Source organism: Apiospora hydei (genome assembly GCF_038363865.1).
Source record: "Apiospora hydei strain CBS 114990 chromosome Unknown utg000004l_segment0_segment0, whole genome shotgun sequence".
In the NCBI taxonomy this organism is placed as follows: domain Eukaryota; kingdom Fungi; phylum Ascomycota; class Sordariomycetes; order Amphisphaeriales; family Apiosporaceae; genus Apiospora; species Apiospora hydei.
In genome coordinates, this window is record NW_027117363.1 from 9,174,186 (window position 1) to 9,193,241 (window position 19,056).

Genomic DNA, 19,056 nt, shown 5'->3' on the forward strand with positions numbered 1-19,056 from the left:
CTATACAACATGACGGTAAAAGACCTTTGTCGTTTGATGAACACAAGCAGTCGGACAACGAAGGTTTATATATCGTCGATACGATCTTGGTTCTAGATTTACAAGATTGCTATAACTGTATCCATTTGATCATTATTTTTGCCCCTTATTTTAATTTGTTTTCATTTAGACAGGCTCCTTCATGATTTCGATAAGCCCAGTTCGTACACGGCGGCGCTTCAGCTCCCGAACCATTATTACGATGCGGTGTCAATTCACGAGCCCTTGGATGTGCAAAGAAGCTGTTTTTCACTCTCTATATAACCTCAATAGAATTCCCACTCAGGGCCATCTTCCTCCGCCTCATCGCTATCATAGTCGTCATCGCACTTACTGGAATCGAGATCTGAATCATCCGAATCCCAATCCATATCTGAGTCGTCATTGGGTGCGCCGCTACTGCTCAACCGCTCATCATACACTTCTCCGTCGTCGTCATCATCATCCTTCTCAAACACCACCTCCACGTCCATTTCCTCAAACTCATCCTCATCCTCATCCTCCTCGTCCGACACCGACTCGGACTCGTCCGTGCTGTTCTCATAATCCGACTCGGACTCGGACTCGGACTCGTCGTCCGAACCTTTCTCGATAGGACGTCCCTCCGCCGCGGCTATCATCGCGTCAAGGTCCGCCCGCGCGTTGCGGCTCCGGTTCGAGGTCTCCCAGTCGCGCCAGGACAGGCCGCTCTTGTTCGCGGGCACGTCCTCGCCCGTCTCGAGATCCGTGGCGTGGCCGGGCGCGAAGCTGACCGAGGCGGCGGCGGATGCCTTCGTTGGTTTCTTGGTGGCGGTAATGGGTGTGTCATAATCGTCTTGTTGTTTCCTTTTATTTGTTGTCGACAAGGACTCTGTCGCGTCATGAGGAGAGTGAAGAATGCCCCTTTTCTGCGTTGGCGCTTCGGCCGCTTCCGTGGGGGAGACGACAGCGGGCAATCCTCGTCACCGTCCCAGCACGAGGCGCCGAAAAAGGACGCCTCCGGATCGTCGTCGAGCTCCCACGACAGCTCGCGCGCCTCCATATAGGCTTTCGCCTGCGCCTTGGCGGGACAGGTCTCCCGCGGGAGCTGGGCGGCGGCGATGAGGCGCCGCCTCTCGCGCTGTATCTGGCGCTTCCTCGAGGCTGAGTACATCGTTGGTTATGTTAAGTATGTAGTGAGATGCACACTATCGGACGATAGTCGGGTGGGGTTCGTGGTTGGGTGACGGTGGTTCGAGGGTGAGAGAGGAGTCTTGCCAAGCCGCGCCCAGGAATCAATAAGCCGGAAGAGTAGAATGGTCAGGGTCGTGAACCTGGTATGACGTAATTGACCCTCGTGAGAGACCAAAAAGGTGGTGATGATGATGGGTCGTGACTATGCGCCAAAAGCTCGCAATTGAGAGATGATATTTTTGGAAATTGGGACGGTGTGATGTACTTATGAAGTAGTTGTTGGTGATCGTTTCAGTTCTTCGTTAAGTTCTGGCAGGTTCATTGGGGAATGACAAAGGGGATTGTTTAGAATGCGGAACAATGTCTTGCTCGAATAAGATGGGCTTAAATGGAATTGTGATAAGGATCAATTGAGAAGAATTGATTGAAGTAGGCGACATTCCAGAATAGAACCGTCCGTGGCCATCTCCGGTGGGGGAGCAGCAGCCCCTTTTTACCCCAGGTGCAAACCCGCGCAGACGTCAAACTGAAATTGGCTGCCGCATCCAGTCAAGCATCCCAACTCGAAGGCCTTTTTCCTGGGGGTCTGTATCTTTTTATTTTGACCCGGGAGTTTTAAAACCATGCGCGATGAAATGACGTAGGTACGCAGTATGCATGTAAGTTTGGCAGCTGGGGTGTATTTGTCGAACCCTTTTTATTGAGTTGCATGCTACGTCACTCCACGACGGCGGCATGACATGCGTAAACAGTCATGAGCAATTAGGATATTAGGGCAATTCATACCTAAAAGGTCACACTATTTGGGTGTTGGAGATTAGATATGTTATCGATATGCCACAATATAAAGCTCAACTCAGCGATGGCACACTTTTCGGAGAATTCTCCTAGACATATTATTATATTCCACACATGCTGCCTCTGTCCTCTCTCATACAGCACCATGCTCAGTAAGTACGCTGTGCTTAAAGGGTAGAAGTACTCGAGCATGAGCATCACCGTGCGAAGTCCACAGTACCACGATCCTGAGGGACTCCTCGATACTCGATTTCGGTTTCGTTGAAGTTCGTCACGATCCCCCGTGTCTTGAGCATAGAATATCGACAATATAGAAGCAGCCTGTCCAGCCCCTATTCGAATGAGCACCGGCCTTCCCACACTCTTCTTCCCGAGCCTCTGGCCTGCACGACAGCAGGAAAAGGGAGGTGGGTGACGCTGGCGGTTGCCTGGCCGAACCAGGCCACGCACAAACCTTCTCACCCAGCTTTCCACGCACCAAACCATTCGGCATAAGCAGTTGGCCCGGGTGTGAGAGGCCAGCCTAGGTATATAAGCCAATTTACTCTGAATTCCCCCAGCGAAGTAGCAATTAATGGCGCAGAGTTTCTCACTGGAAAAACACAAAACTCACGGATGTGCGGTCCGTTGCCAGCACTCCCTTCGCTTTGAAATGATTTTTTTTGCAGGCTTCGGGTTCAAGTCCCCTCAAGGGCCCTTTTTCAATCCTTTTTTCATCTTTTCTTGCGTCTCCCCCCTCCTTTCTCTTTTTGTTGCACTACTGGTCCCCGACCACCACACTGTACTGCGCATACTGGACTCTTTAGCAATACAATAAGAAGAAGCATAACTACAGAATATTGATATTCTTATACTGGTTTCTCCTTTTTAAGGCATTCATATGAACACAATCAGAGGCGGCCCGAACCCGATGAGACACTCTTCCACATCCGTAGATCTCAAGGACCCTACGTTCACGGAGCATCCTATTTTAAATATGCGACACTCCGCTGCAATGACCCAATAATATTCAAGAGATCGGTTGTAACATAGAAGTGATACTGTTCGTATTTGGTGTTGTTGATTCTCTCCAAGTAAGCAGAAACATGTTGCTACATAGTGCTGACCCGACCCTATCGTGGGGACACTCCTTACATGTACATAGCGACCTCTACTCGTTTAAATGAATTTCACGAGTCTTCCTCTGCCTCTTCTGCAGTATTCCCAAGATCCCTCACAGCCGCCTCCGCATCCTCTTCCCCTTCTGCCCCCTCCAAGGCCCTCCCCCTATTCAACCTCCTCCAAGCCGTCTCATCAATAAACCCCCGCGCCAACATCTCATCAAAATGCCCCTCGCACTCCCTCCTGAACGCGTCCGCCGCCGCATAATCCCCACGCTTCCGATACGACTCCTCGAGCCACACGGCGGCCTGATCCAGCAAAAACTCCGTATGCAGCGTCCGCCCGCGCCGCGTGACGTCGTACCACCGCCGGCACGCGGCCTCGGCGTCGCCCGTCCGGCCCAGCGCCTCGCTCACAAACGTCTTCATCTGCAGGAACGCGACGTGGTCGTTGTCGGACCCCGACGCCATGTGCGACGCCTCCATCGCGTGCATGCTGCGCTCCGCCTCGCGGAGCCGGCCCGCGTTCAGCAGGAACTTGCACAGGTACCGCTGCGCGAGGTTCCGCCAGAAGGCCTCGGGCTCCGCGGGCCATTTCGGCGACGTCCCTTCGTTCGCGTCGTCGGTTGTCGTCGTCGGGGGATTTGGTGGCTTTTGTATGGGTATGGGTTTCTTCGAACTGGGCTCCGCGGCGTTGGCGATGGCGGACAGCGCCGCGTACGAGCTCTCGAACGAGATCATCTTGGCCGACTGCAGCGCCGCGAGGATCTGGATGAGCGACGCGAGCCGGAACCGGTTGCCGCCCGGCGCGTGGATGGAGATGACGTCAAAGTGCGCCGTCACGAGCGTGCTGACGGTGTGCGGCGCGGCGCGCGTGTTGCGCAGGTTCGTCCAGATGCGGGCGTACGGGTGCGCGGGGCCGAGCTTGATGTTGCTCAGGCTGGTGACGTAGTTGAGCAGGGACTCGCCGAGGGCCGGGTCGATGCACGAGAGCGAGGCGTAGCCCGCGACCGTCGCGAGGACGGTCTGGGGGTGCTGCTGCCGGAGCAGCTCGGCGTACTCGGCGAAGAGACCGTTGAGCAGCTTGAAGCCGCGCGCGGTCGCCCGGCCGCCGCTCTGGATGTCGCCCTGGGCCGTCTTGATGTTGAGCCACCAGGCGTTGCCCGTGTCCTGGTCGAAGTCGTACTCGCCCTCAACCCGCCAGGCCCGCGTCGCGAACCGGGACTCGGTGTACTCCAGCATCGCCTGGATGCTCTTCTCGGCCGCGCCGGCGCTGCCGGGGGAGGCGAGCCGGATGCTTTGCAGGACTTGGTCGCTGCTGGCGGTTTGGAGTTGCTGTTTGGAGGTCGCGCTGGCCCTCTGCAGGCGCTGCTGCAGTCGGCGGGAACCGAGCTGGCGGCCGCGTATCACGGGCAGCTTTGGCTTCTTGGTCAAGTATGCCTCGGAAGCTATCTTCTGGAGATCCTGCTTCTTGAGGTTCTTCTGTAGCCCCCATGCTGAGAACCGCATCTGTGGTGGATGCAGAGGTCAGCATTGAGTCCTCCCGTGTTCATAATGGCAATAGACTGCAAGAGGGCCTATACAGCGTCTTGGTCTGGGTCTGTTCGGTCACGCATGCATGCAGGGTAGTAGGCCAATCGTCGGGAATACCCACCTTGAACATCCGATCGCTGTCGAACCATCAGTTTTCGCGGGAACCTCCAAAACCGAAAGCGGCCGCCATGAAGAGAGCTTACGTTGCGTGAAAGCCATGTTCTTCTTTCATGATCCTCGAGACCTCCTTGAGCGGCTTGTTCTCATCCCACCATAGCCTCGTGATGGTCTCGCGGTGTCTAGCCCAATCGGCATCCTGGGCCCAGGGCAGCTTGCCCCGGAGGGCGAGCGAGTCGGCGACATCCATCGACATGGCGGCGCGGCGTGTTCATGTAAGTAGGCAGGAAATGGCGCAGAGCATCTGCATATTTTCTCCCCGCTTTGAATCTCTCAGCCCTATCTGTCATGCTGAGGGGGAGAAACGATGGAAGAAATGCCCAGATTCATCGGGCCTTGAAAGATGGGGTGGCGGCGTAGTCTAGGCCCAACGCCGTCACGAGAGCCGGCGTCAGTTCCAGACTGGGAACCACGCTACGACCCTAAGCGAGCCCGCCCTGGCGGTTGAGATACCCACCACACCAAGATAAGCTATGTACTTCTCCTTAGTGCCCGTCTATCGGAGATCTGGCGTAGTGCTTACAGCAGTTCATGCAGGAAATGCCGTTGGCAGTTTTGGTCAGTATCATGGTCCTTTTCTGATGATTACATAATTCAGCCCTATAACCGAGTGAGTGAGATCGAAACATGTTGACAAACTGTTGCTGTATTGGTTGTTGGACGGGCGAGGTAACGCAGAACCGATTGCCAAGACTGCAATGCCACCAACACTAAACTGGCGAGTCCACCGATGCAAAATCATGGTAATACCACCAATCAGTTGGTGGCCTACAATAGCCAGCAAAAGTCAACTCCGTTTCTCGGGTTGCATCCATGTCAACTCTGACTCAGGTAGGTGCCAGGAGGCGACATCCGCCTAGGCTAGGGTAACGTTCTGGATTGGGAACTGGGACTGTGCTATAATCGGCGATTTTACTTGCGAGTAAATGGGCAGGCGGCGAGAATCGACATGCTCAGGGGTTTTCAGGGTTGAGAGTAAGGGAGATACAGTATAGAAGGGGTTCGGGATCCTCTCAGCCTGCGAGCTTGCTGGCAACCCGGCAAGCCTGGTGTATTTTTGGAGAAAATGCCAGGCGGGAAATCATCAATTTATTGGCCCACCCACATGACGCAGTTTCCCAGTGCATGTGGCAGGACATTCTGCTTCTGACTCTGCTTCTAACAGGAGCCTTCTTCCCCTGCGTCGCCCTGTCGCTAGGTGCATAGTCATCTGATGTTTTGTCCGGATCTTTGATCTGATATAGATGTTTTCACACGATATGTTCATATACGAGACCCAAACACCAAAACTCCTTCCATAATGCTAATCTTTGATTGGTCGGCACTGCCTAGGTATCTATAAATAAAACTGTCCATACTGTTTCTCTCTTCCTTTAGTGATCGGCCCAAACGGGCGCAAGTTCCAAGTCATGCTAGTTATACAAAGTTCTCAGTCGTCCCACTCTTCGTCGTACTGGTCGATCAGTCTATTCTCGGCTTCTCGGTCGCGGTTGTAGCGACCCCTCGTCGGCGAACCGGAAACGTAATGGTAGCCCCGTCGGCTGGGCAGAAGGCGCGCGCATGACGAAGTGACGATGATGAAGAAGTCCTGTTTGTGAAGTTATTTGTAAGTCAATGTGTTCGCTGGCTCACTAAGCTTTAGAGCCTGAGGTGGAAGAGCAATAACGTACCGAGATGTGGCTCCAGATGGTAGACCAGAGCGTGTAGTTGGGCAGCTGGCGCCATCCCCGCTGGTTGGCCACGGTGCGCTGGTACATGATACCACCTCCCAGATAGACCAGGATCGCGATGAACAAGATAATAGCAAAGACCGAGCCGGGGCCCACGCTGCCGGGTTGATGAGGCTCCGCGCCAGCGCAGGCGTGTTGGGACCGCATCTCGAAGAAGTAGGCGCACTCGTCGGGGTCGGCGCCCACGAACGAAAACGCCGCGGTGGTGGCGGTGGGGTCCCTGTCGCAGAGGAACGAGATCGTGGCCGACTTCCGGCGCTTGGGGGCGTCCGTCTCCTTGGCTGACGCCGTCGCTACCGCGCCGCCCGCGGAAGCCGTGCTCGTCGGGTCGTCGGAGTAGTCCTTGTAGCTCGCGCCCTCGTGGCTGCTCCTCTTCGCAAGCCCGCGCGCATCTCGTTTGGAGCTCTTTTCGCCGCAGGGCGAGCCGCCCGTGTACTGGAGCACCAGCTTCCGCCCGCGCGTCGTCAGACCGCCCGACGCCGCGCCGAGGCTGTAGTAGTCGCCCTTGGACGAGTAGTAGGCGCTGATGTTGCGCCAGGACTCGCTGCTGATGCCCTTGACGTTCTCGGGGGTCTCGACGACGGGCTCGCAGACGTTCAGGGTGAAGTTGTAGCCGAGGTCCCAGCCGCGGGCGTGGTAGTCCTTGTCCGGGGCGCTGCCTCGTCGGCGGTGCTTCGCCGCACTGGCGATCGACTTCTTCGCGATGTCGGGCCGGAGGTCGAAGAAGGACCCCGCGGTGCTCGTGGCTGTGCAGGCAGTGGTGCTGGGTGTCTCTTTCGCCGTGTCGGCGGCGATGGATGCACCAGTCACGGAGAGGAGGGAGGGCGAGGAATGCGGGCGGAAATGATAGTATGGACCGCATCGTGGTGGTGGTGGTTGCCTGGGGCGTTGCCGAAGTCGACTCGGGCCTTGTTGGTTTGGAACTAAAGTACAAAGGCAGGCAGCCTTTCAACGGTCGATTTCCGGAATGATACTGGTCAGATAATAGCAGTAGACGCAATAACAGAAAAGAGCTGGATGAATGAAGTGAACTCGTCAAGAGAAAACAATACGTGTCGATGCGACAAATCAATGCCACAAGAAAAAAACCAAGAGCTTACGAGACACAGTGAGCCCAGCAGTGCCCCCCCAATTGTTGTTGTAGTGTCCTCTCCGCAGGCCGGTTTAGCGTATTTCTGGAGTAAATTTAGGCACTAGGTTACAGCACGGCAGCGGCACAGCAGCAACCGCCCCCTCTGTTTGTTTCCTGCTGTTTGGGCTGGCTGGCTGGGAAGTACACATAAGCCGCGGTGGCTGGAGACGCAGCATTCGTATTTGGGGGCCGTCAGCCGCGCACGTGTAGACTGTCTGATTGGCTTGCGTCAGTGTCAATCGCTATGTCTTGACCTTGGCTCTAACCAAAACTCCATGGGGCAGATAATCATCAATGCATCCAATGCGAGCGCCGTGCCTGTCGAGGAAGACGATCCGGATGATGAAACACGCAAACTGGAGTGGGCTCTGGACGGACGATCATGGATTTGCATAAAAGTGGTGTTACTGCACCACCTAATCTTGATGCACAAACGTCGCTAATACTGGGATGGTTGGCTTTGTTGGATGGACAGCAGCTAGCAGCCTAGCAGTTGGTGTTAGCTCCCGCCCTACGCCCTTGCGTTGCTGCTTTTCATTTCACGCCGTCATCTTGCCAATCAGCGGCCTGCATTGGCCTGGAAATAAAGGAGCTATGGCCCGCTATTGGATAATGAGGTCAAGTCGGACAAGAAAAATGGTTGGATCATGCCACACGGAAGCCAAGCTTGCCGGCATTGTAGCTCGACGACCGCAACGCAAGGGGAGAGTGCCAGAGAATAAAACTGATTGGGTTTTCCCCCGACGTCACCACTTCTTTCCTCCTCCCACAACCTGATCGTGAGACAACATCACGATAGCCTCAGTTCCCAACGCCAACGACTGCGTCCGACAAGATGCCTTCCAAGGCCAAGCAGACCCAGCCAGCTCACAAGTATGAGTTTGGTGGCCCGTAAGTCGAACCTACTGCTGCCTTTTTCGGTGCATTGCGTTACACCAAGAAACAGGGAACACCAGCTAACCTAATACCTGCGCAATCTCTAGAATTGGTGCTGCTGGTATTACCTTCGGCTTGCCAATCCTCCTCAACCTTTTCGCCTTCGCCTGCAACGACATCTCCGGCTGCCCCGCCCCGTCGCTGCTGAACCCCAAGACCCTGTCGATCGAGCGACTGAAGACCGAAGTGGGATGGCCTGCCGAGGGCATCTGGGGTCTTGGAAGCTGGGAGGCTACAGGATGGACCCTGGCCTACTACTTCCTGTCCCTCGTCCTGTACCGCGTTCTCCCTGCCACCGTGGGCGACGGCACTGAATTGGCCTCGGGCGGCAAACTGAAGTACCGCATGAACTGTGAGTAGACACGCGCTTTCGCGTTATGCGACCGACCTGCTGATATCCTATAACAATGCAGGCTTTGCTTCGTCCATGTTCACTCTCGTGGCCTGCCTCGCGGGCACCATCGCCCAGGGCGCCGAGTTCCCTGTCTGGACCTTCATCGCCGACAACTTCGTCCAGCTCCTGACCGCGAACATCCTGATCTCCTACGCGCTCGCCGTCTTCGTCTACGTCCGCAGCTTCTCCGTCAAGTCGGGCAACACCGAGAAGCGCGAGCTGGCCGCGGGAGGCCACACCGGGAACCTGATCTACGACTTCTACATCGGCCGCGAGTTGAACCCGCGCATCACCATCCCCTTGATCGGCGAGGTCGACATCAAGGAGTTCTGCGAGCTGCGCCCCGGCCTGCTGGGCTGGATCCTCATGAACTGCGCCTTCGTCGCCAAGCAGTACCGCACCTACGGCTACGTGACCGACAGCATCGTCTTCATCACCGTCGTCCAGGCCCTCTACGTCCTCGACGGCCAGTACATGGAGCCCGCCGTGCTGACCACCATGGACATCACCACCGACGGCTTCGGCTTCATGCTGGCCTTTGGCGATCTGAGCTGGGTCCCCTTCATGTACTCCACCCAAACCCGGTACCTGGCCACCTACCCGCTATCCATGGGCTGGCTCGGCACCGCGGCCGTGTCGGTGATCCTGGCCGCCGGCCTGGCCATCTTCCGCCTCAGCAACAGCCAGAAGAACATGTTCCGGACGGACCCGAACGACTACCGCGTCTCGCACATCCGCTACATCGAGACCAAGACGGGCACGCGCCTCATGACTTCGGGATGGTGGGGCGTCGCGCGCCACATCAACTACTTTGGCGACTGGCTCCAGTCGTGGCCCTACTCGCTGCCCACGGGCTTCTCGGGTTATATCATTATGAACGCGGGCTCGGCCGTCCCCGGCGCCATCACCATGCTCGACGGCCGCGAGGTTATCCAGGGCCCCGCCAAGTACTGGGGCATGATCTTCACCTACTTCTACATTCTCTACTTCGCCGTCCTGCTGATCCACCGCGACGGCCGCGACGATGAGAAGTGCGCGCGCAAGTACGGCGAGGATTGGGAGAAGTACAAGAGCATCGTCAAGTACAAGATTGTGCCCGGTGTCTACTAAAAGGCACACGGGTGCCACGGAAAGGGACCGCAATTGTCTGGATATACGATTGATATGCAGTCATTGTCGTTGGCCTCGACGCTGGGTTGTAATGTATAATTAGGGATGTCGTTTGGTGAGATACGAATGCATCGGAAGCAGAAGAATTGAACTCGGTGTACCTTGAGCTTAGCAAGAGCTGGTGTTAATAGCAACTTGTTTTGGCCATTGAACTTTCCCATCGTGACTTCTCAATCCAAACATCCTCAGTGGGGCCAGATTTCTTGACTGGGCGTGCCTTCCGCAACACCTGCTTTTCTTTTCGGGTGAGGCCTGACATTTTTCTGACCGTTTTGAACTCCATCAGGGAGGCTGGATTTTCCTCGTTTCTCAAACCAGGCAACCGATCCGACTTCTCATCCGCAATTCGCATCGTGGTGCATGTGTGTTGCCCACCACTTTCTCTCGTATACACCCACTCAACACAGCTTCAATGTCTACGGATTGAAGTTCTCCCAACCTTTTGATTCCAAGCGAACCATTTCTCAGACTCCTACAGAGTGTCAATTGCATACACCCAGGCGAGTTGGTAAGCTGTTGACCAGATCAGTTTCTCGTAAGTACATCCATATCTCGCTTCACCTCTGTCATTTACCTATCACGCACACACATACACACACCTCTTCCTTTCGTTTATTCGTACCTTTCTACGAGGAGGTCCATCACCCAAGCTCCTAGAGATTTCAGTTTCAACGGGTTCTCACTGGACTTGGTCCTGCTGCCCGAACTCCTCTCATTCTCCCCGCGACCTTCTTGCGTCTGACACTTTATAGGCGTTGTTACCACTCTGCAGATTGCTCCAGCCGAACAAGCATCGCCACCTTGCACCTTCTCTCCTATGACTTGCACTTTCTGATTTCGCGCCTTCCAAGTAGGTAAGTACTGATATAATCACCAAGCCCAACTACATATCATCATTACTGACAACGCCAACTACTAAACAGGACTCGTGCCAAAATGTCGGGTTCGACCGGTTCAAGTAAGGGCCGGAAGCGCCTGGGCCTGGAGGGATCCCCTGGAGATCGCCTGAGCAAGCATCTCCGCGCTTCCAAGCATGTCTTTTACCTAGACAGCGATGAAGACGAGCCGCGAACAGCCGATAAGCGACACAAAGACGCCTGTGCCTCCCAGACATTCGTTACGGGAGACAACCGCTTCGTCACAGACAGCATCCCCAACCATGTCAGGCGCCACAATGGGGAAATCGCTCAGCAGGGCAACACTCTGCAGGCTATCCTCAATGCCCACCAAGGATTCGAGAAACAGCTGCACCAGTGCGATGGCCAGTTGGCAGAAACCAAAAATTCGATCCAGGAAGTAGAGACCAATGTCATCAAGAAGGCGCTGGGTGAGGTGGCTCGCGTCGACGACCGAATCACGCAAGAAATCGTCAACTGCAAAGACAGCTTGCAGATACAACTTGATGCCGTTAATCGCAAGACGACTCAACACACTACCAAGGTGCATCAGACACTAGCTGCTATGGCCAAGTGTCTCCAGGAATTGGACCATATGGCTGAACAAGGCGTTGGGGGAGATCAACCTGCTGCTGTTCAGGGTGTACAAGTCGAGGCCAATTCCGATGATATCAGGTATCGCCCATAAGCGCCCTGGTACACTCCCGGCTTCAGGGGATGCTGTTCCCAGGAAGTCCCAAAACACCGGACATGTTACAGACCAAGGGATCATCGACAATACTGGCATGCTGCAAGTTCATGATGTGCATTACCTTTCTTGGTTTAAGAGTCTTGACTTCCGTCCTCCGTTAGGAATAGCCCAGTATAACAACGCCATTCTTCGATTCCACGAATACGATATATTCAAGTCTCTCGGCGCAACATACTACATAGCCGTTGACAGTGTCCGACTTCCGCATATATCGAAAAGTCGAGGGAAAAGCGAGGTCACGACAACGAGGGCGGCGATTTAGCCAGACCATCCCACGAGCAAGCCTACCGTAACAACGTTCTTAAGTTGGAACCACGGCAGCTACCACCACGGCAGCCGAAACTGCCCCGTTACGTCCTTCCACTAGGGCGTCTATTTGTAGACCAGCCCCAAGCAGCCGATCCAGTCCACTGGACGGGCTTCCATGTCGTTATGGATGTCACCACACCATCGAAAGCTCGCTGGCTAGTACATTGTAACGAAGGCGAGAATCGAAAAGGAGCCGATGGACACACTAATTGGCCGCTAACAGTTCCCAGCGTAGTGGGCGCGGGCTTCGATCTTATCAAACTTGCGGCCCTTCCAAGGGAGGCTTTCGTTCCAGCGAGGACGTCCAACGTCCACATAATTTACTGTATGAGCAACCATGCGTATAAAGTCAAACCAGTATTTACGGTGCCCAACGTCGGTTCGCTTCTGACAGCCATACAGGAGGGATGGGCAGAATACAAGGGATGACTTTCGTCTTCGGGGTGGCTTGTTTTCAGCCTGCGCCAGTGGCGACGTCTGGGTGGTCACGAGCTATTTGACGATATCTTGATGGGGATGGATATTTTTAGTATTGTTGCAACAATTTGAGGTTGCAGTCCAGCAGCAGTGAGAGCAAGGCTTCTGGTCATGAGACAGATGAACAATATAAATTTACTTCCATTGCCATGGTCCATTAAATAACGTTGTATCTGATGCATTACTACTTCGCGTTGATTGTAAACATAATCACAATCTCGACACTTCATCAATGACTTGGCCAAATCGCTTACTTACGCTTAAGAGCAGATCCGAAACAGAATACATGCTGCAAGATTGTCCTCAATAATAGCAGCAACCAACAACTGCCAACTGCCCTGACACTTTCCCGTCTGAAGATTGAGCCCACTTCCTCCAGTGTGTTTCGGCCTCACCTACTGGGCTTGCGTCGTTCCTGCCTTAGGCCACATACTCCCCACGGCAACCACTGCTCCTTCCCCAGAACGAACCACCATTGCTTCCTTTCTTCACAATTCTTTCACAGGCAGCACCAAACAAAATTGTTCCAAAACCACAATCAATTGCCAAATCCCACACTTCCACCCTTCCACACTGCAACATTCTGGCGACTGCGGAGTCCAATGATCCGAAACCACAAGCAATTCTGATCAGCGTCACAGACACGCTGTCATCGTTCGTCATCCCGCTTCCTCTTCTTTGGGAAATATTGCTGACTTGTTTCCCAAGGTTCACGATGTCGGATGAAGACACCTCTGGAGGCGAAGGACCTTCGGGTCAGCCTGCCGATAAGAAGCGACCGAGAGATTCACCGGTCAAGACGGAGGATTCCGCCAAGAAACCCAAGACATCATTCGGACCTGCTTGGAGCCCTTCTCTACCTCCGACACCTCGACCGTCGTTTGGCAGCCCCGCCTTGATGGGAACTACCACCTCTTTCCCCTTTGGAACCGGAACAAACTTCCCTCAGCCGAATGCCTCGCTGCAGGTAAACCCAGAAACACCCGGTACAGCTTCACAGACATTAATCCAGGTCGATGCGCAGCAGTGGGAAAAGACCAATTCGGACGTCCGGGATCTGATCAAAGAGGTTTCCGAGTTGAAGAAGCGACTTGATGAATCGGAGAAACCTGCTTCATCCAACAAGACCGCCCGCACCCCAACATATCCGCACAAGAATCTCATATACGCGGAAAACTATCTTGCTTGGTTACAGAAGCTTGATCTGCGCCCGCCCGAGGGAATCATCAACTGGAAGAAAGGAATAGTGGCATTCACCGCCGCAAAGCTTGTTGATTTCGGCCATCTCGAACTAGTTCTTGTTACTCAAAGTTGTTTACGCTCGCCGCCGCGCGTCAGGGCTCACCAAGACATTGGCTGGAGCGCGGCAAGGGATCTCGATTTCTTCCAAGAGGTATACCACAATACGATTGTCGAGCTCACAACCACGGGACACGATCCTATCCCTCCTAACTTGCCCAAATATCCTCTCCCATTGGGCGAGATATTCGAGAAGCGGTACGATTTGAATAACGAGTTCGAAACCACGGAGACCTCGAATCTCGAGCTGTGATTAGACATTACCAAACCTTCCATGTCCTCATGGGTTGTATATCTCAGAACGGAGAGGTAGCAACTTGAGTACGAGCTTTGGTTTACCCGGGAGTCCTCCGTGGTTTTCGCTATCTCAGAACTAGTCGACGACATCCGTGCGTTGGAGTCCACCAAGCCTTTCGATGCCATTCTCTCCAAGGATGAACGGATGATTCAGACTATTCGGGATTCAGCCACCGGAAACGATGGAGACTTTCAGTTCATGAAACCTAATGTGTTGGAGTTGGAAAACGCCATCTCCGATGGCTGGGCTGGATATCAAGATGCATGATCATTTAAACCATGATCATACGAGGCTTCGGGCATGGTAGCACGATACAGCAAGACAGCCACGAATGCATCACCGATCACAGGTTCACGAGTCTTCCCATGTTTCATGGCAACGGGAATATACTGTGCTTACTCAAGAGTTTACGAAGAACACATGGATTTAGGAATCTTTGCTTGTACGATATGCCAATAGGAAGGTTGCAACTGTGAGGCCAGCAGATGATTGAGATGGACCATTGAGATACTCTATAGACTAATGACATCCCGTCTACGGCATCACTTCTTTGATTTCACAACTAATCTGTCTTTCTATTGAATATGAGCAGTACTCCACAGCTTCGCTTCTCTGGATTCTAACATGGCCATCTTGTCAGGTTTATAAATCTAGGGGATCACCACCTGTCCAGAGAATGGCTAAAATTAGTGAAGGATAGCTGTGTCTGACAAAAGGGCCAGTCAGTCATGATATCCAATCCCCGAGTTGACCATATGTGAAATACGCCGTCGTATCGAGAAGTAACTTACAGGTTAGGTCCTCAATAGAAGCTTCCCCTCTTTCTTATAGATTGCGTGAGTCTCACCAGGGTTCGGTTTTGAGTTGCCTGTCAAGCAGCTGTTTGGTATCAAGGCACTCAATGGCTGGGGGTTCCTCTAGGCGCCGCAGCGATGAGCATCACCTATCAGATACAATTTCGAAGATGGCGAGTCGGTTCACTAGACTAATTTTCACTGCGTGTGTTCCCAGCATTAACTAGTCTTTTGAACCTGTGGAATCTTGTACCAATGAGAGTCGAGATGGCGGAACACAGACCGGAGAAAGGGCCAATCCAGACGTTAATTCATCTCGCACGACTCAGGTTATCAGCGATTAGGGCATGGAACCATAACAATAACCGCGTGCCTCACACATCGGCTTGCGTATAGGATAGATCACCATCAGTTATATCTCATCAAATGGAGTATAATATCCGGTTGAGCGTGCGCAAGGCGCAAGAAACGGATAGGGACCTAAGTACGTAGAAATCAGCGCGTTGGTAACTATTGGCTGAGCTGTATAGCGGTCCTCCGACCTGTGTTTGCCTTGACTGCATACTTCTTATAAGAGGGGGGCTTGACACCCATCAATCCGAACATTGCGAAGCGCCCTTGCATCCCAAACGTTGGCATTTTTCGCATCATCGCAATTTTGAAGTGGGACTTGGCACCCTTAGCGCCAACAACCCCTTGCCTTACGTCGTAGCCCCCTGGCAAGTTGTTCTCGGGAACAAAAATGAGATAGATCGCGGTTCTTGTTGACTTTTATTTACTTGTGTGGCATCGCGAACGTGATGGTTTTCGCAACTTTTGTACTTTCTCTTGCGGACACCGACTCTTGTCATGGACGGGATTCTGATCACCCAGACTCCTCTCTCCGGCGGGTCCCCGACAAATACCATCTGGCTCCCGCCCCAGACAACGCCGTTCACACCGCCCTACAAAGATGGAAGCACCTTGTCGTGTGAGGCTACTGTGAACTGCTGGAGCGGATTGTACGAGTGTTACCCGGGGTACTCCGACCCATATTTATTGTCGGCCAAATCCCTAGATATTGACAGGCCTGAGTGTTTCCCGAGTTGGTACTACGACATAGGTTAGTCGGCCGGCGCTCCAGATCTTGGCCCTTGATAACCCGGGGCTGACTTACACAATGGCGGTTAGGAACCCATCTTTCCGTGGCGTATCCGGGCACGGCGTGCATCTCGGGCTGGCGCAGCGCCTGCGCCACCACGTTTGTAGACCGCGGGCAGACGTACTCGCAGGTCTGGTGCTGCCCCGCGGGCGAGTTCGAATGCACGGCGGCCGAGACGTACGACACGACGACGATCCGAATGTGCGTGAGCACGGTGCTCGACCCGACGGGCTATGTACGCAAGATGGCTTACCGCCAGGATTTGCCGGGGATGTCGACTGTCGTCATTTTGACATCGCCTGGGGAAAGACCCTATAAATACTGGGTTTCTGCTTTGCCGCTGCAGATCCCGGCGAAGACGACTAGTACAGTGCCTGTCACTACGGAGGCCATTGCATACACCACGGAAGAAACCACGGGCTCCGGCTCGGCGGCGGAGGGGGCCTCGTCTTCTTCCGCAGAAGATGGGTCGCGGCACCTCTCCAAGGGCTCGTTGGCGGGAGCCATCTCCGCAAGCATCTTGGCGGTGTTGCTTGCTGCTGCCATGATTTACGTGTCTACCAGGCGGCGACGCCGAGGACTCCAGGCTCCGGAAACAGCGGTGGTAGACCAGGACCAAGGAGTCGACCCGTATTACGGCAAGCCCGAGTTGGACACGACCGACGTCACGCGAGCCGAGCTGTCAGGAGGAGGGTCTGCAATGTGCTCCGAGATGGACGGATGGAGCCGGCCCGCCGAGGTACCGACGACGACAACGGGTCCGGAGGCGTACATGCAGGATGTGGTTAGTCCCGAAGAAGAAGAGGAAGGGGCAGGGAGATTTAATGCGGTTGTGCATGAGCTGCCATCTCCCTCAAATGGAGGATGATGCTATTATATGGGCGGGCCGAGACCTCAACTCTGGGGTAGCTCTCTTCAGATCCTATTGGCTCCGTAGCACATAGTGCCAAGAGAACCATGCAGTAACCCCCAACAAGACAGACAGCCACACCAAACAGGCGGCGCATGTACATGGCCACATCTCAAATAGTTAAGTAGCATCCGGTCGGCAATGGCGTGCATTGAGCCGCAAGTACCATTGGTGATTGAAGTAATAATTGGAGTGTCTACTTGATCCGTAAGCGCCCGATTACCCAACTGAGGGCTTTGAAACCGACATATTTGGAGTCGACCACTCGTATCCCAGGCTCCAACATGCCGTGCAACGTTACAATATCGAAAGGGGTCTTGGCATTGTTAGCGCCAACATCGTTATTTGATTCAAGTGGAGGGGTTCAGCGGTTTTCTTTGCTTTACAATCTCAACTTGAAATCCGTATTGAAACCAGCATTATACCGGCAAGATTCTGGAAATCGTTCACGGAACCCAGCCCTACAATGGACGGCGCAGTGTTCACTCAGACTCCTGAACAAGGGATTGATCCTACCAACACCGTATGGCTTCCCGCACAGACAACTCCGTTTACTACTCCCAGCGTGGAAACGTGTAGTACGAAGGAGGGCTGTAGGGACAATGATGGGATGTGCGGGCCAGTGTACTTCATCGAAAACACTCTCAGGGTTACCCCCTTTACCTCTCTGGAGTACCTAAGGACCAAATGCTTCCCGAGTGGTTATTATGATATTCGTGAGTTGGGGCCAATCCGTGTCAATATGGGACCAAATACTAAAAGCAGTTGACAATGTCAGAGTATGACCTTGCTGCGGCATATACGGGAACAGCATGTATGGAGGGGTGGCAAAGTGCTTGCGAAACCACATTCGAATATCGTGGGCAGGAACACTCTCAAACCTGGTGTTGTCCAATGGGCCCATATCAATGCGATACGATGGCGACGTGGGAGCACTCAACCAAACGAGTATGCTTTAAGACTGTGGCGCATCCCACAGGCTACAAGAGCTACAGCAATGGGGACATGATTGGGGTGTCATCTGAGACTTACTCGGTAGGACCTGCATGGAGTACTTGGTATTACACAGTCAATGCCTTGCCACTGCAGGCACCAGTGAAGTCCGGCAGCCCCTCGGCCTCCAACCCTGAATCTACCTCGGCGACGACTGTCTCCAGAGACCAGGGGTCCCTCTCGAAAGGCCAGGTAGCGGGCATAGCCGTTGGCAGCTGCGTGTTTGGCGGGCTCATTGTCGCCTTGATTCTAGTACAGGTTCGACGGCGTAGGCGGCATCTCGATGCCTACCAGGGAAAGCCCGAACTGCGCGCGACCAACGTGCCCCGGGCGGAATTGGAGGGGCACGGGATGTACCAAGAGATGGACGGCAGGTCTCAGCCGACCGAAGCACCGGTAATAACGCGTCATGTGGATATGCAGGCGAGGGCCAGCACCAAGGAGGAAGCTGCGCAGTCTGATAGGGGTGCGCAGGAGTTGCCCAGTGCACCTCCTTGAGTGTGAAAGGAAGCGAGGTTAGCTCGGGATATCAAGCGTTAAGAATGTACAGATGAAGCATGTATCATTAAAAGATTCAGCTAACCATTAGAGTTTGCCATTATGATGCACGATGCATCTACGGCGTATGTACTACCGGTATTAGCATGTAGTGGTAGAAGAATATCTGTGGCTGCGACGCCAGCCACCGCCACACGACCCACTTGGTCGAAGGCTTATCTAGACATCCATTGTCCAAGCTATTAGTGTGCCCCTGCATTACCATGACATAATATCCCCGACCATCTGATCAACCTCAACGAGACCTGCCAAGGTCAAGGAATATGTCGACATCGACGACAGCCAGTCAATCCAGGCGGTACATGAGCAAGAAGCAAAAACCATGCGACTATTGCCGTGCCCGAAAGTCGGCATGTCGCCTGGAGCGAGGGCCTCCGTGCCGCCTCTGCCAGATAAGTGGTCGGGAGTGCACGTTTGTTGATAGGCCCGCCACGCAAAGGACGCCAGAAGCCGGCTCCAGCCGGAGTCC

The 19,056-nt window shown here is 54.0% G+C and overlaps 8 protein-coding genes across 8 annotated transcripts; 5 read left to right on the forward strand and 3 right to left on the reverse strand.

Moving 5' to 3' along the window:
* Positions 1-305: 305 nt before the first annotated feature.
* On the reverse strand, positions 306-1,171 carry PG997_005340 (uncharacterized protein; the record flags this gene model as incomplete). The annotated part of the gene is made up of 2 exons (XM_066809655.1): positions 306-864; positions 963-1,171. 2 exons carry the CDS (start codon positions 1,169-1,171, stop codon positions 306-308), a joined length of 768 nt encoding a protein of 255 aa, XP_066673273.1.
* A 1,987-nt stretch (positions 1,172-3,158) lies between these two features.
* Positions 3,159-4,995, reverse strand: PG997_005341 (uncharacterized protein; the record flags this gene model as incomplete). The annotated part of the gene is made up of 3 exons (XM_066809656.1): positions 3,159-4,598; positions 4,744-4,759; positions 4,826-4,995. The coding sequence occupies 3 exons, from the start codon at positions 4,993-4,995 to the stop codon at positions 3,159-3,161; spliced, it is 1,626 nt and encodes a 541-aa protein (XP_066673274.1).
* A 1,233-nt stretch (positions 4,996-6,228) lies between these two features.
* On the reverse strand, positions 6,229-7,450 carry PG997_005342 (Vacuolar sorting receptor; the record flags this gene model as incomplete). The annotated part of the gene is made up of 2 exons (XM_066809657.1): positions 6,229-6,387; positions 6,470-7,450. Coding segments are annotated over 2 exons (1,140 nt in total), but the record flags the coding sequence as incomplete, so codon positions are not given.
* A 1,046-nt stretch (positions 7,451-8,496) lies between these two features.
* PG997_005343 (ERG4/ERG24 ergosterol biosynthesis protein) lies at positions 8,497-10,101 on the forward strand (the record flags this gene model as incomplete). Its single annotated transcript, XM_066809658.1, has 3 exons — positions 8,497-8,552; positions 8,645-8,949; positions 9,011-10,101. 3 exons carry the CDS (start codon positions 8,497-8,499, stop codon positions 10,099-10,101), a joined length of 1,452 nt encoding a protein of 483 aa, XP_066673276.1.
* A 996-nt stretch (positions 10,102-11,097) lies between these two features.
* Positions 11,098-11,745, forward strand: PG997_005344 (uncharacterized protein; the record flags this gene model as incomplete). Its single annotated transcript, XM_066809659.1, has 1 exon — positions 11,098-11,745. The coding sequence occupies one exon, from the start codon at positions 11,098-11,100 to the stop codon at positions 11,743-11,745; it is 648 nt and encodes a 215-aa protein (XP_066673277.1).
* A 1,564-nt stretch (positions 11,746-13,309) lies between these two features.
* PG997_005345 (uncharacterized protein) lies at positions 13,310-14,146 on the forward strand (the record flags this gene model as incomplete). Its single annotated transcript, XM_066809660.1, has 1 exon — positions 13,310-14,146. The coding sequence occupies one exon, from the start codon at positions 13,310-13,312 to the stop codon at positions 14,144-14,146; it is 837 nt and encodes a 278-aa protein (XP_066673278.1).
* A 1,688-nt stretch (positions 14,147-15,834) lies between these two features.
* On the forward strand, positions 15,835-16,994 carry PG997_005346 (uncharacterized protein; the record flags this gene model as incomplete). Its single annotated transcript, XM_066809661.1, has 2 exons — positions 15,835-16,087; positions 16,156-16,994. The coding sequence occupies 2 exons, from the start codon at positions 15,835-15,837 to the stop codon at positions 16,992-16,994; spliced, it is 1,092 nt and encodes a 363-aa protein (XP_066673279.1).
* Positions 16,995-17,954: 960 nt separating this feature from the next.
* On the forward strand, positions 17,955-18,527 carry PG997_005347 (uncharacterized protein; the record flags this gene model as incomplete). The annotated part of the gene is made up of 1 exon (XM_066809662.1): positions 17,955-18,527. The coding sequence occupies one exon, from the start codon at positions 17,955-17,957 to the stop codon at positions 18,525-18,527; it is 573 nt and encodes a 190-aa protein (XP_066673280.1).
* Between the last annotated feature and the right edge of the window lie 529 nt (positions 18,528-19,056).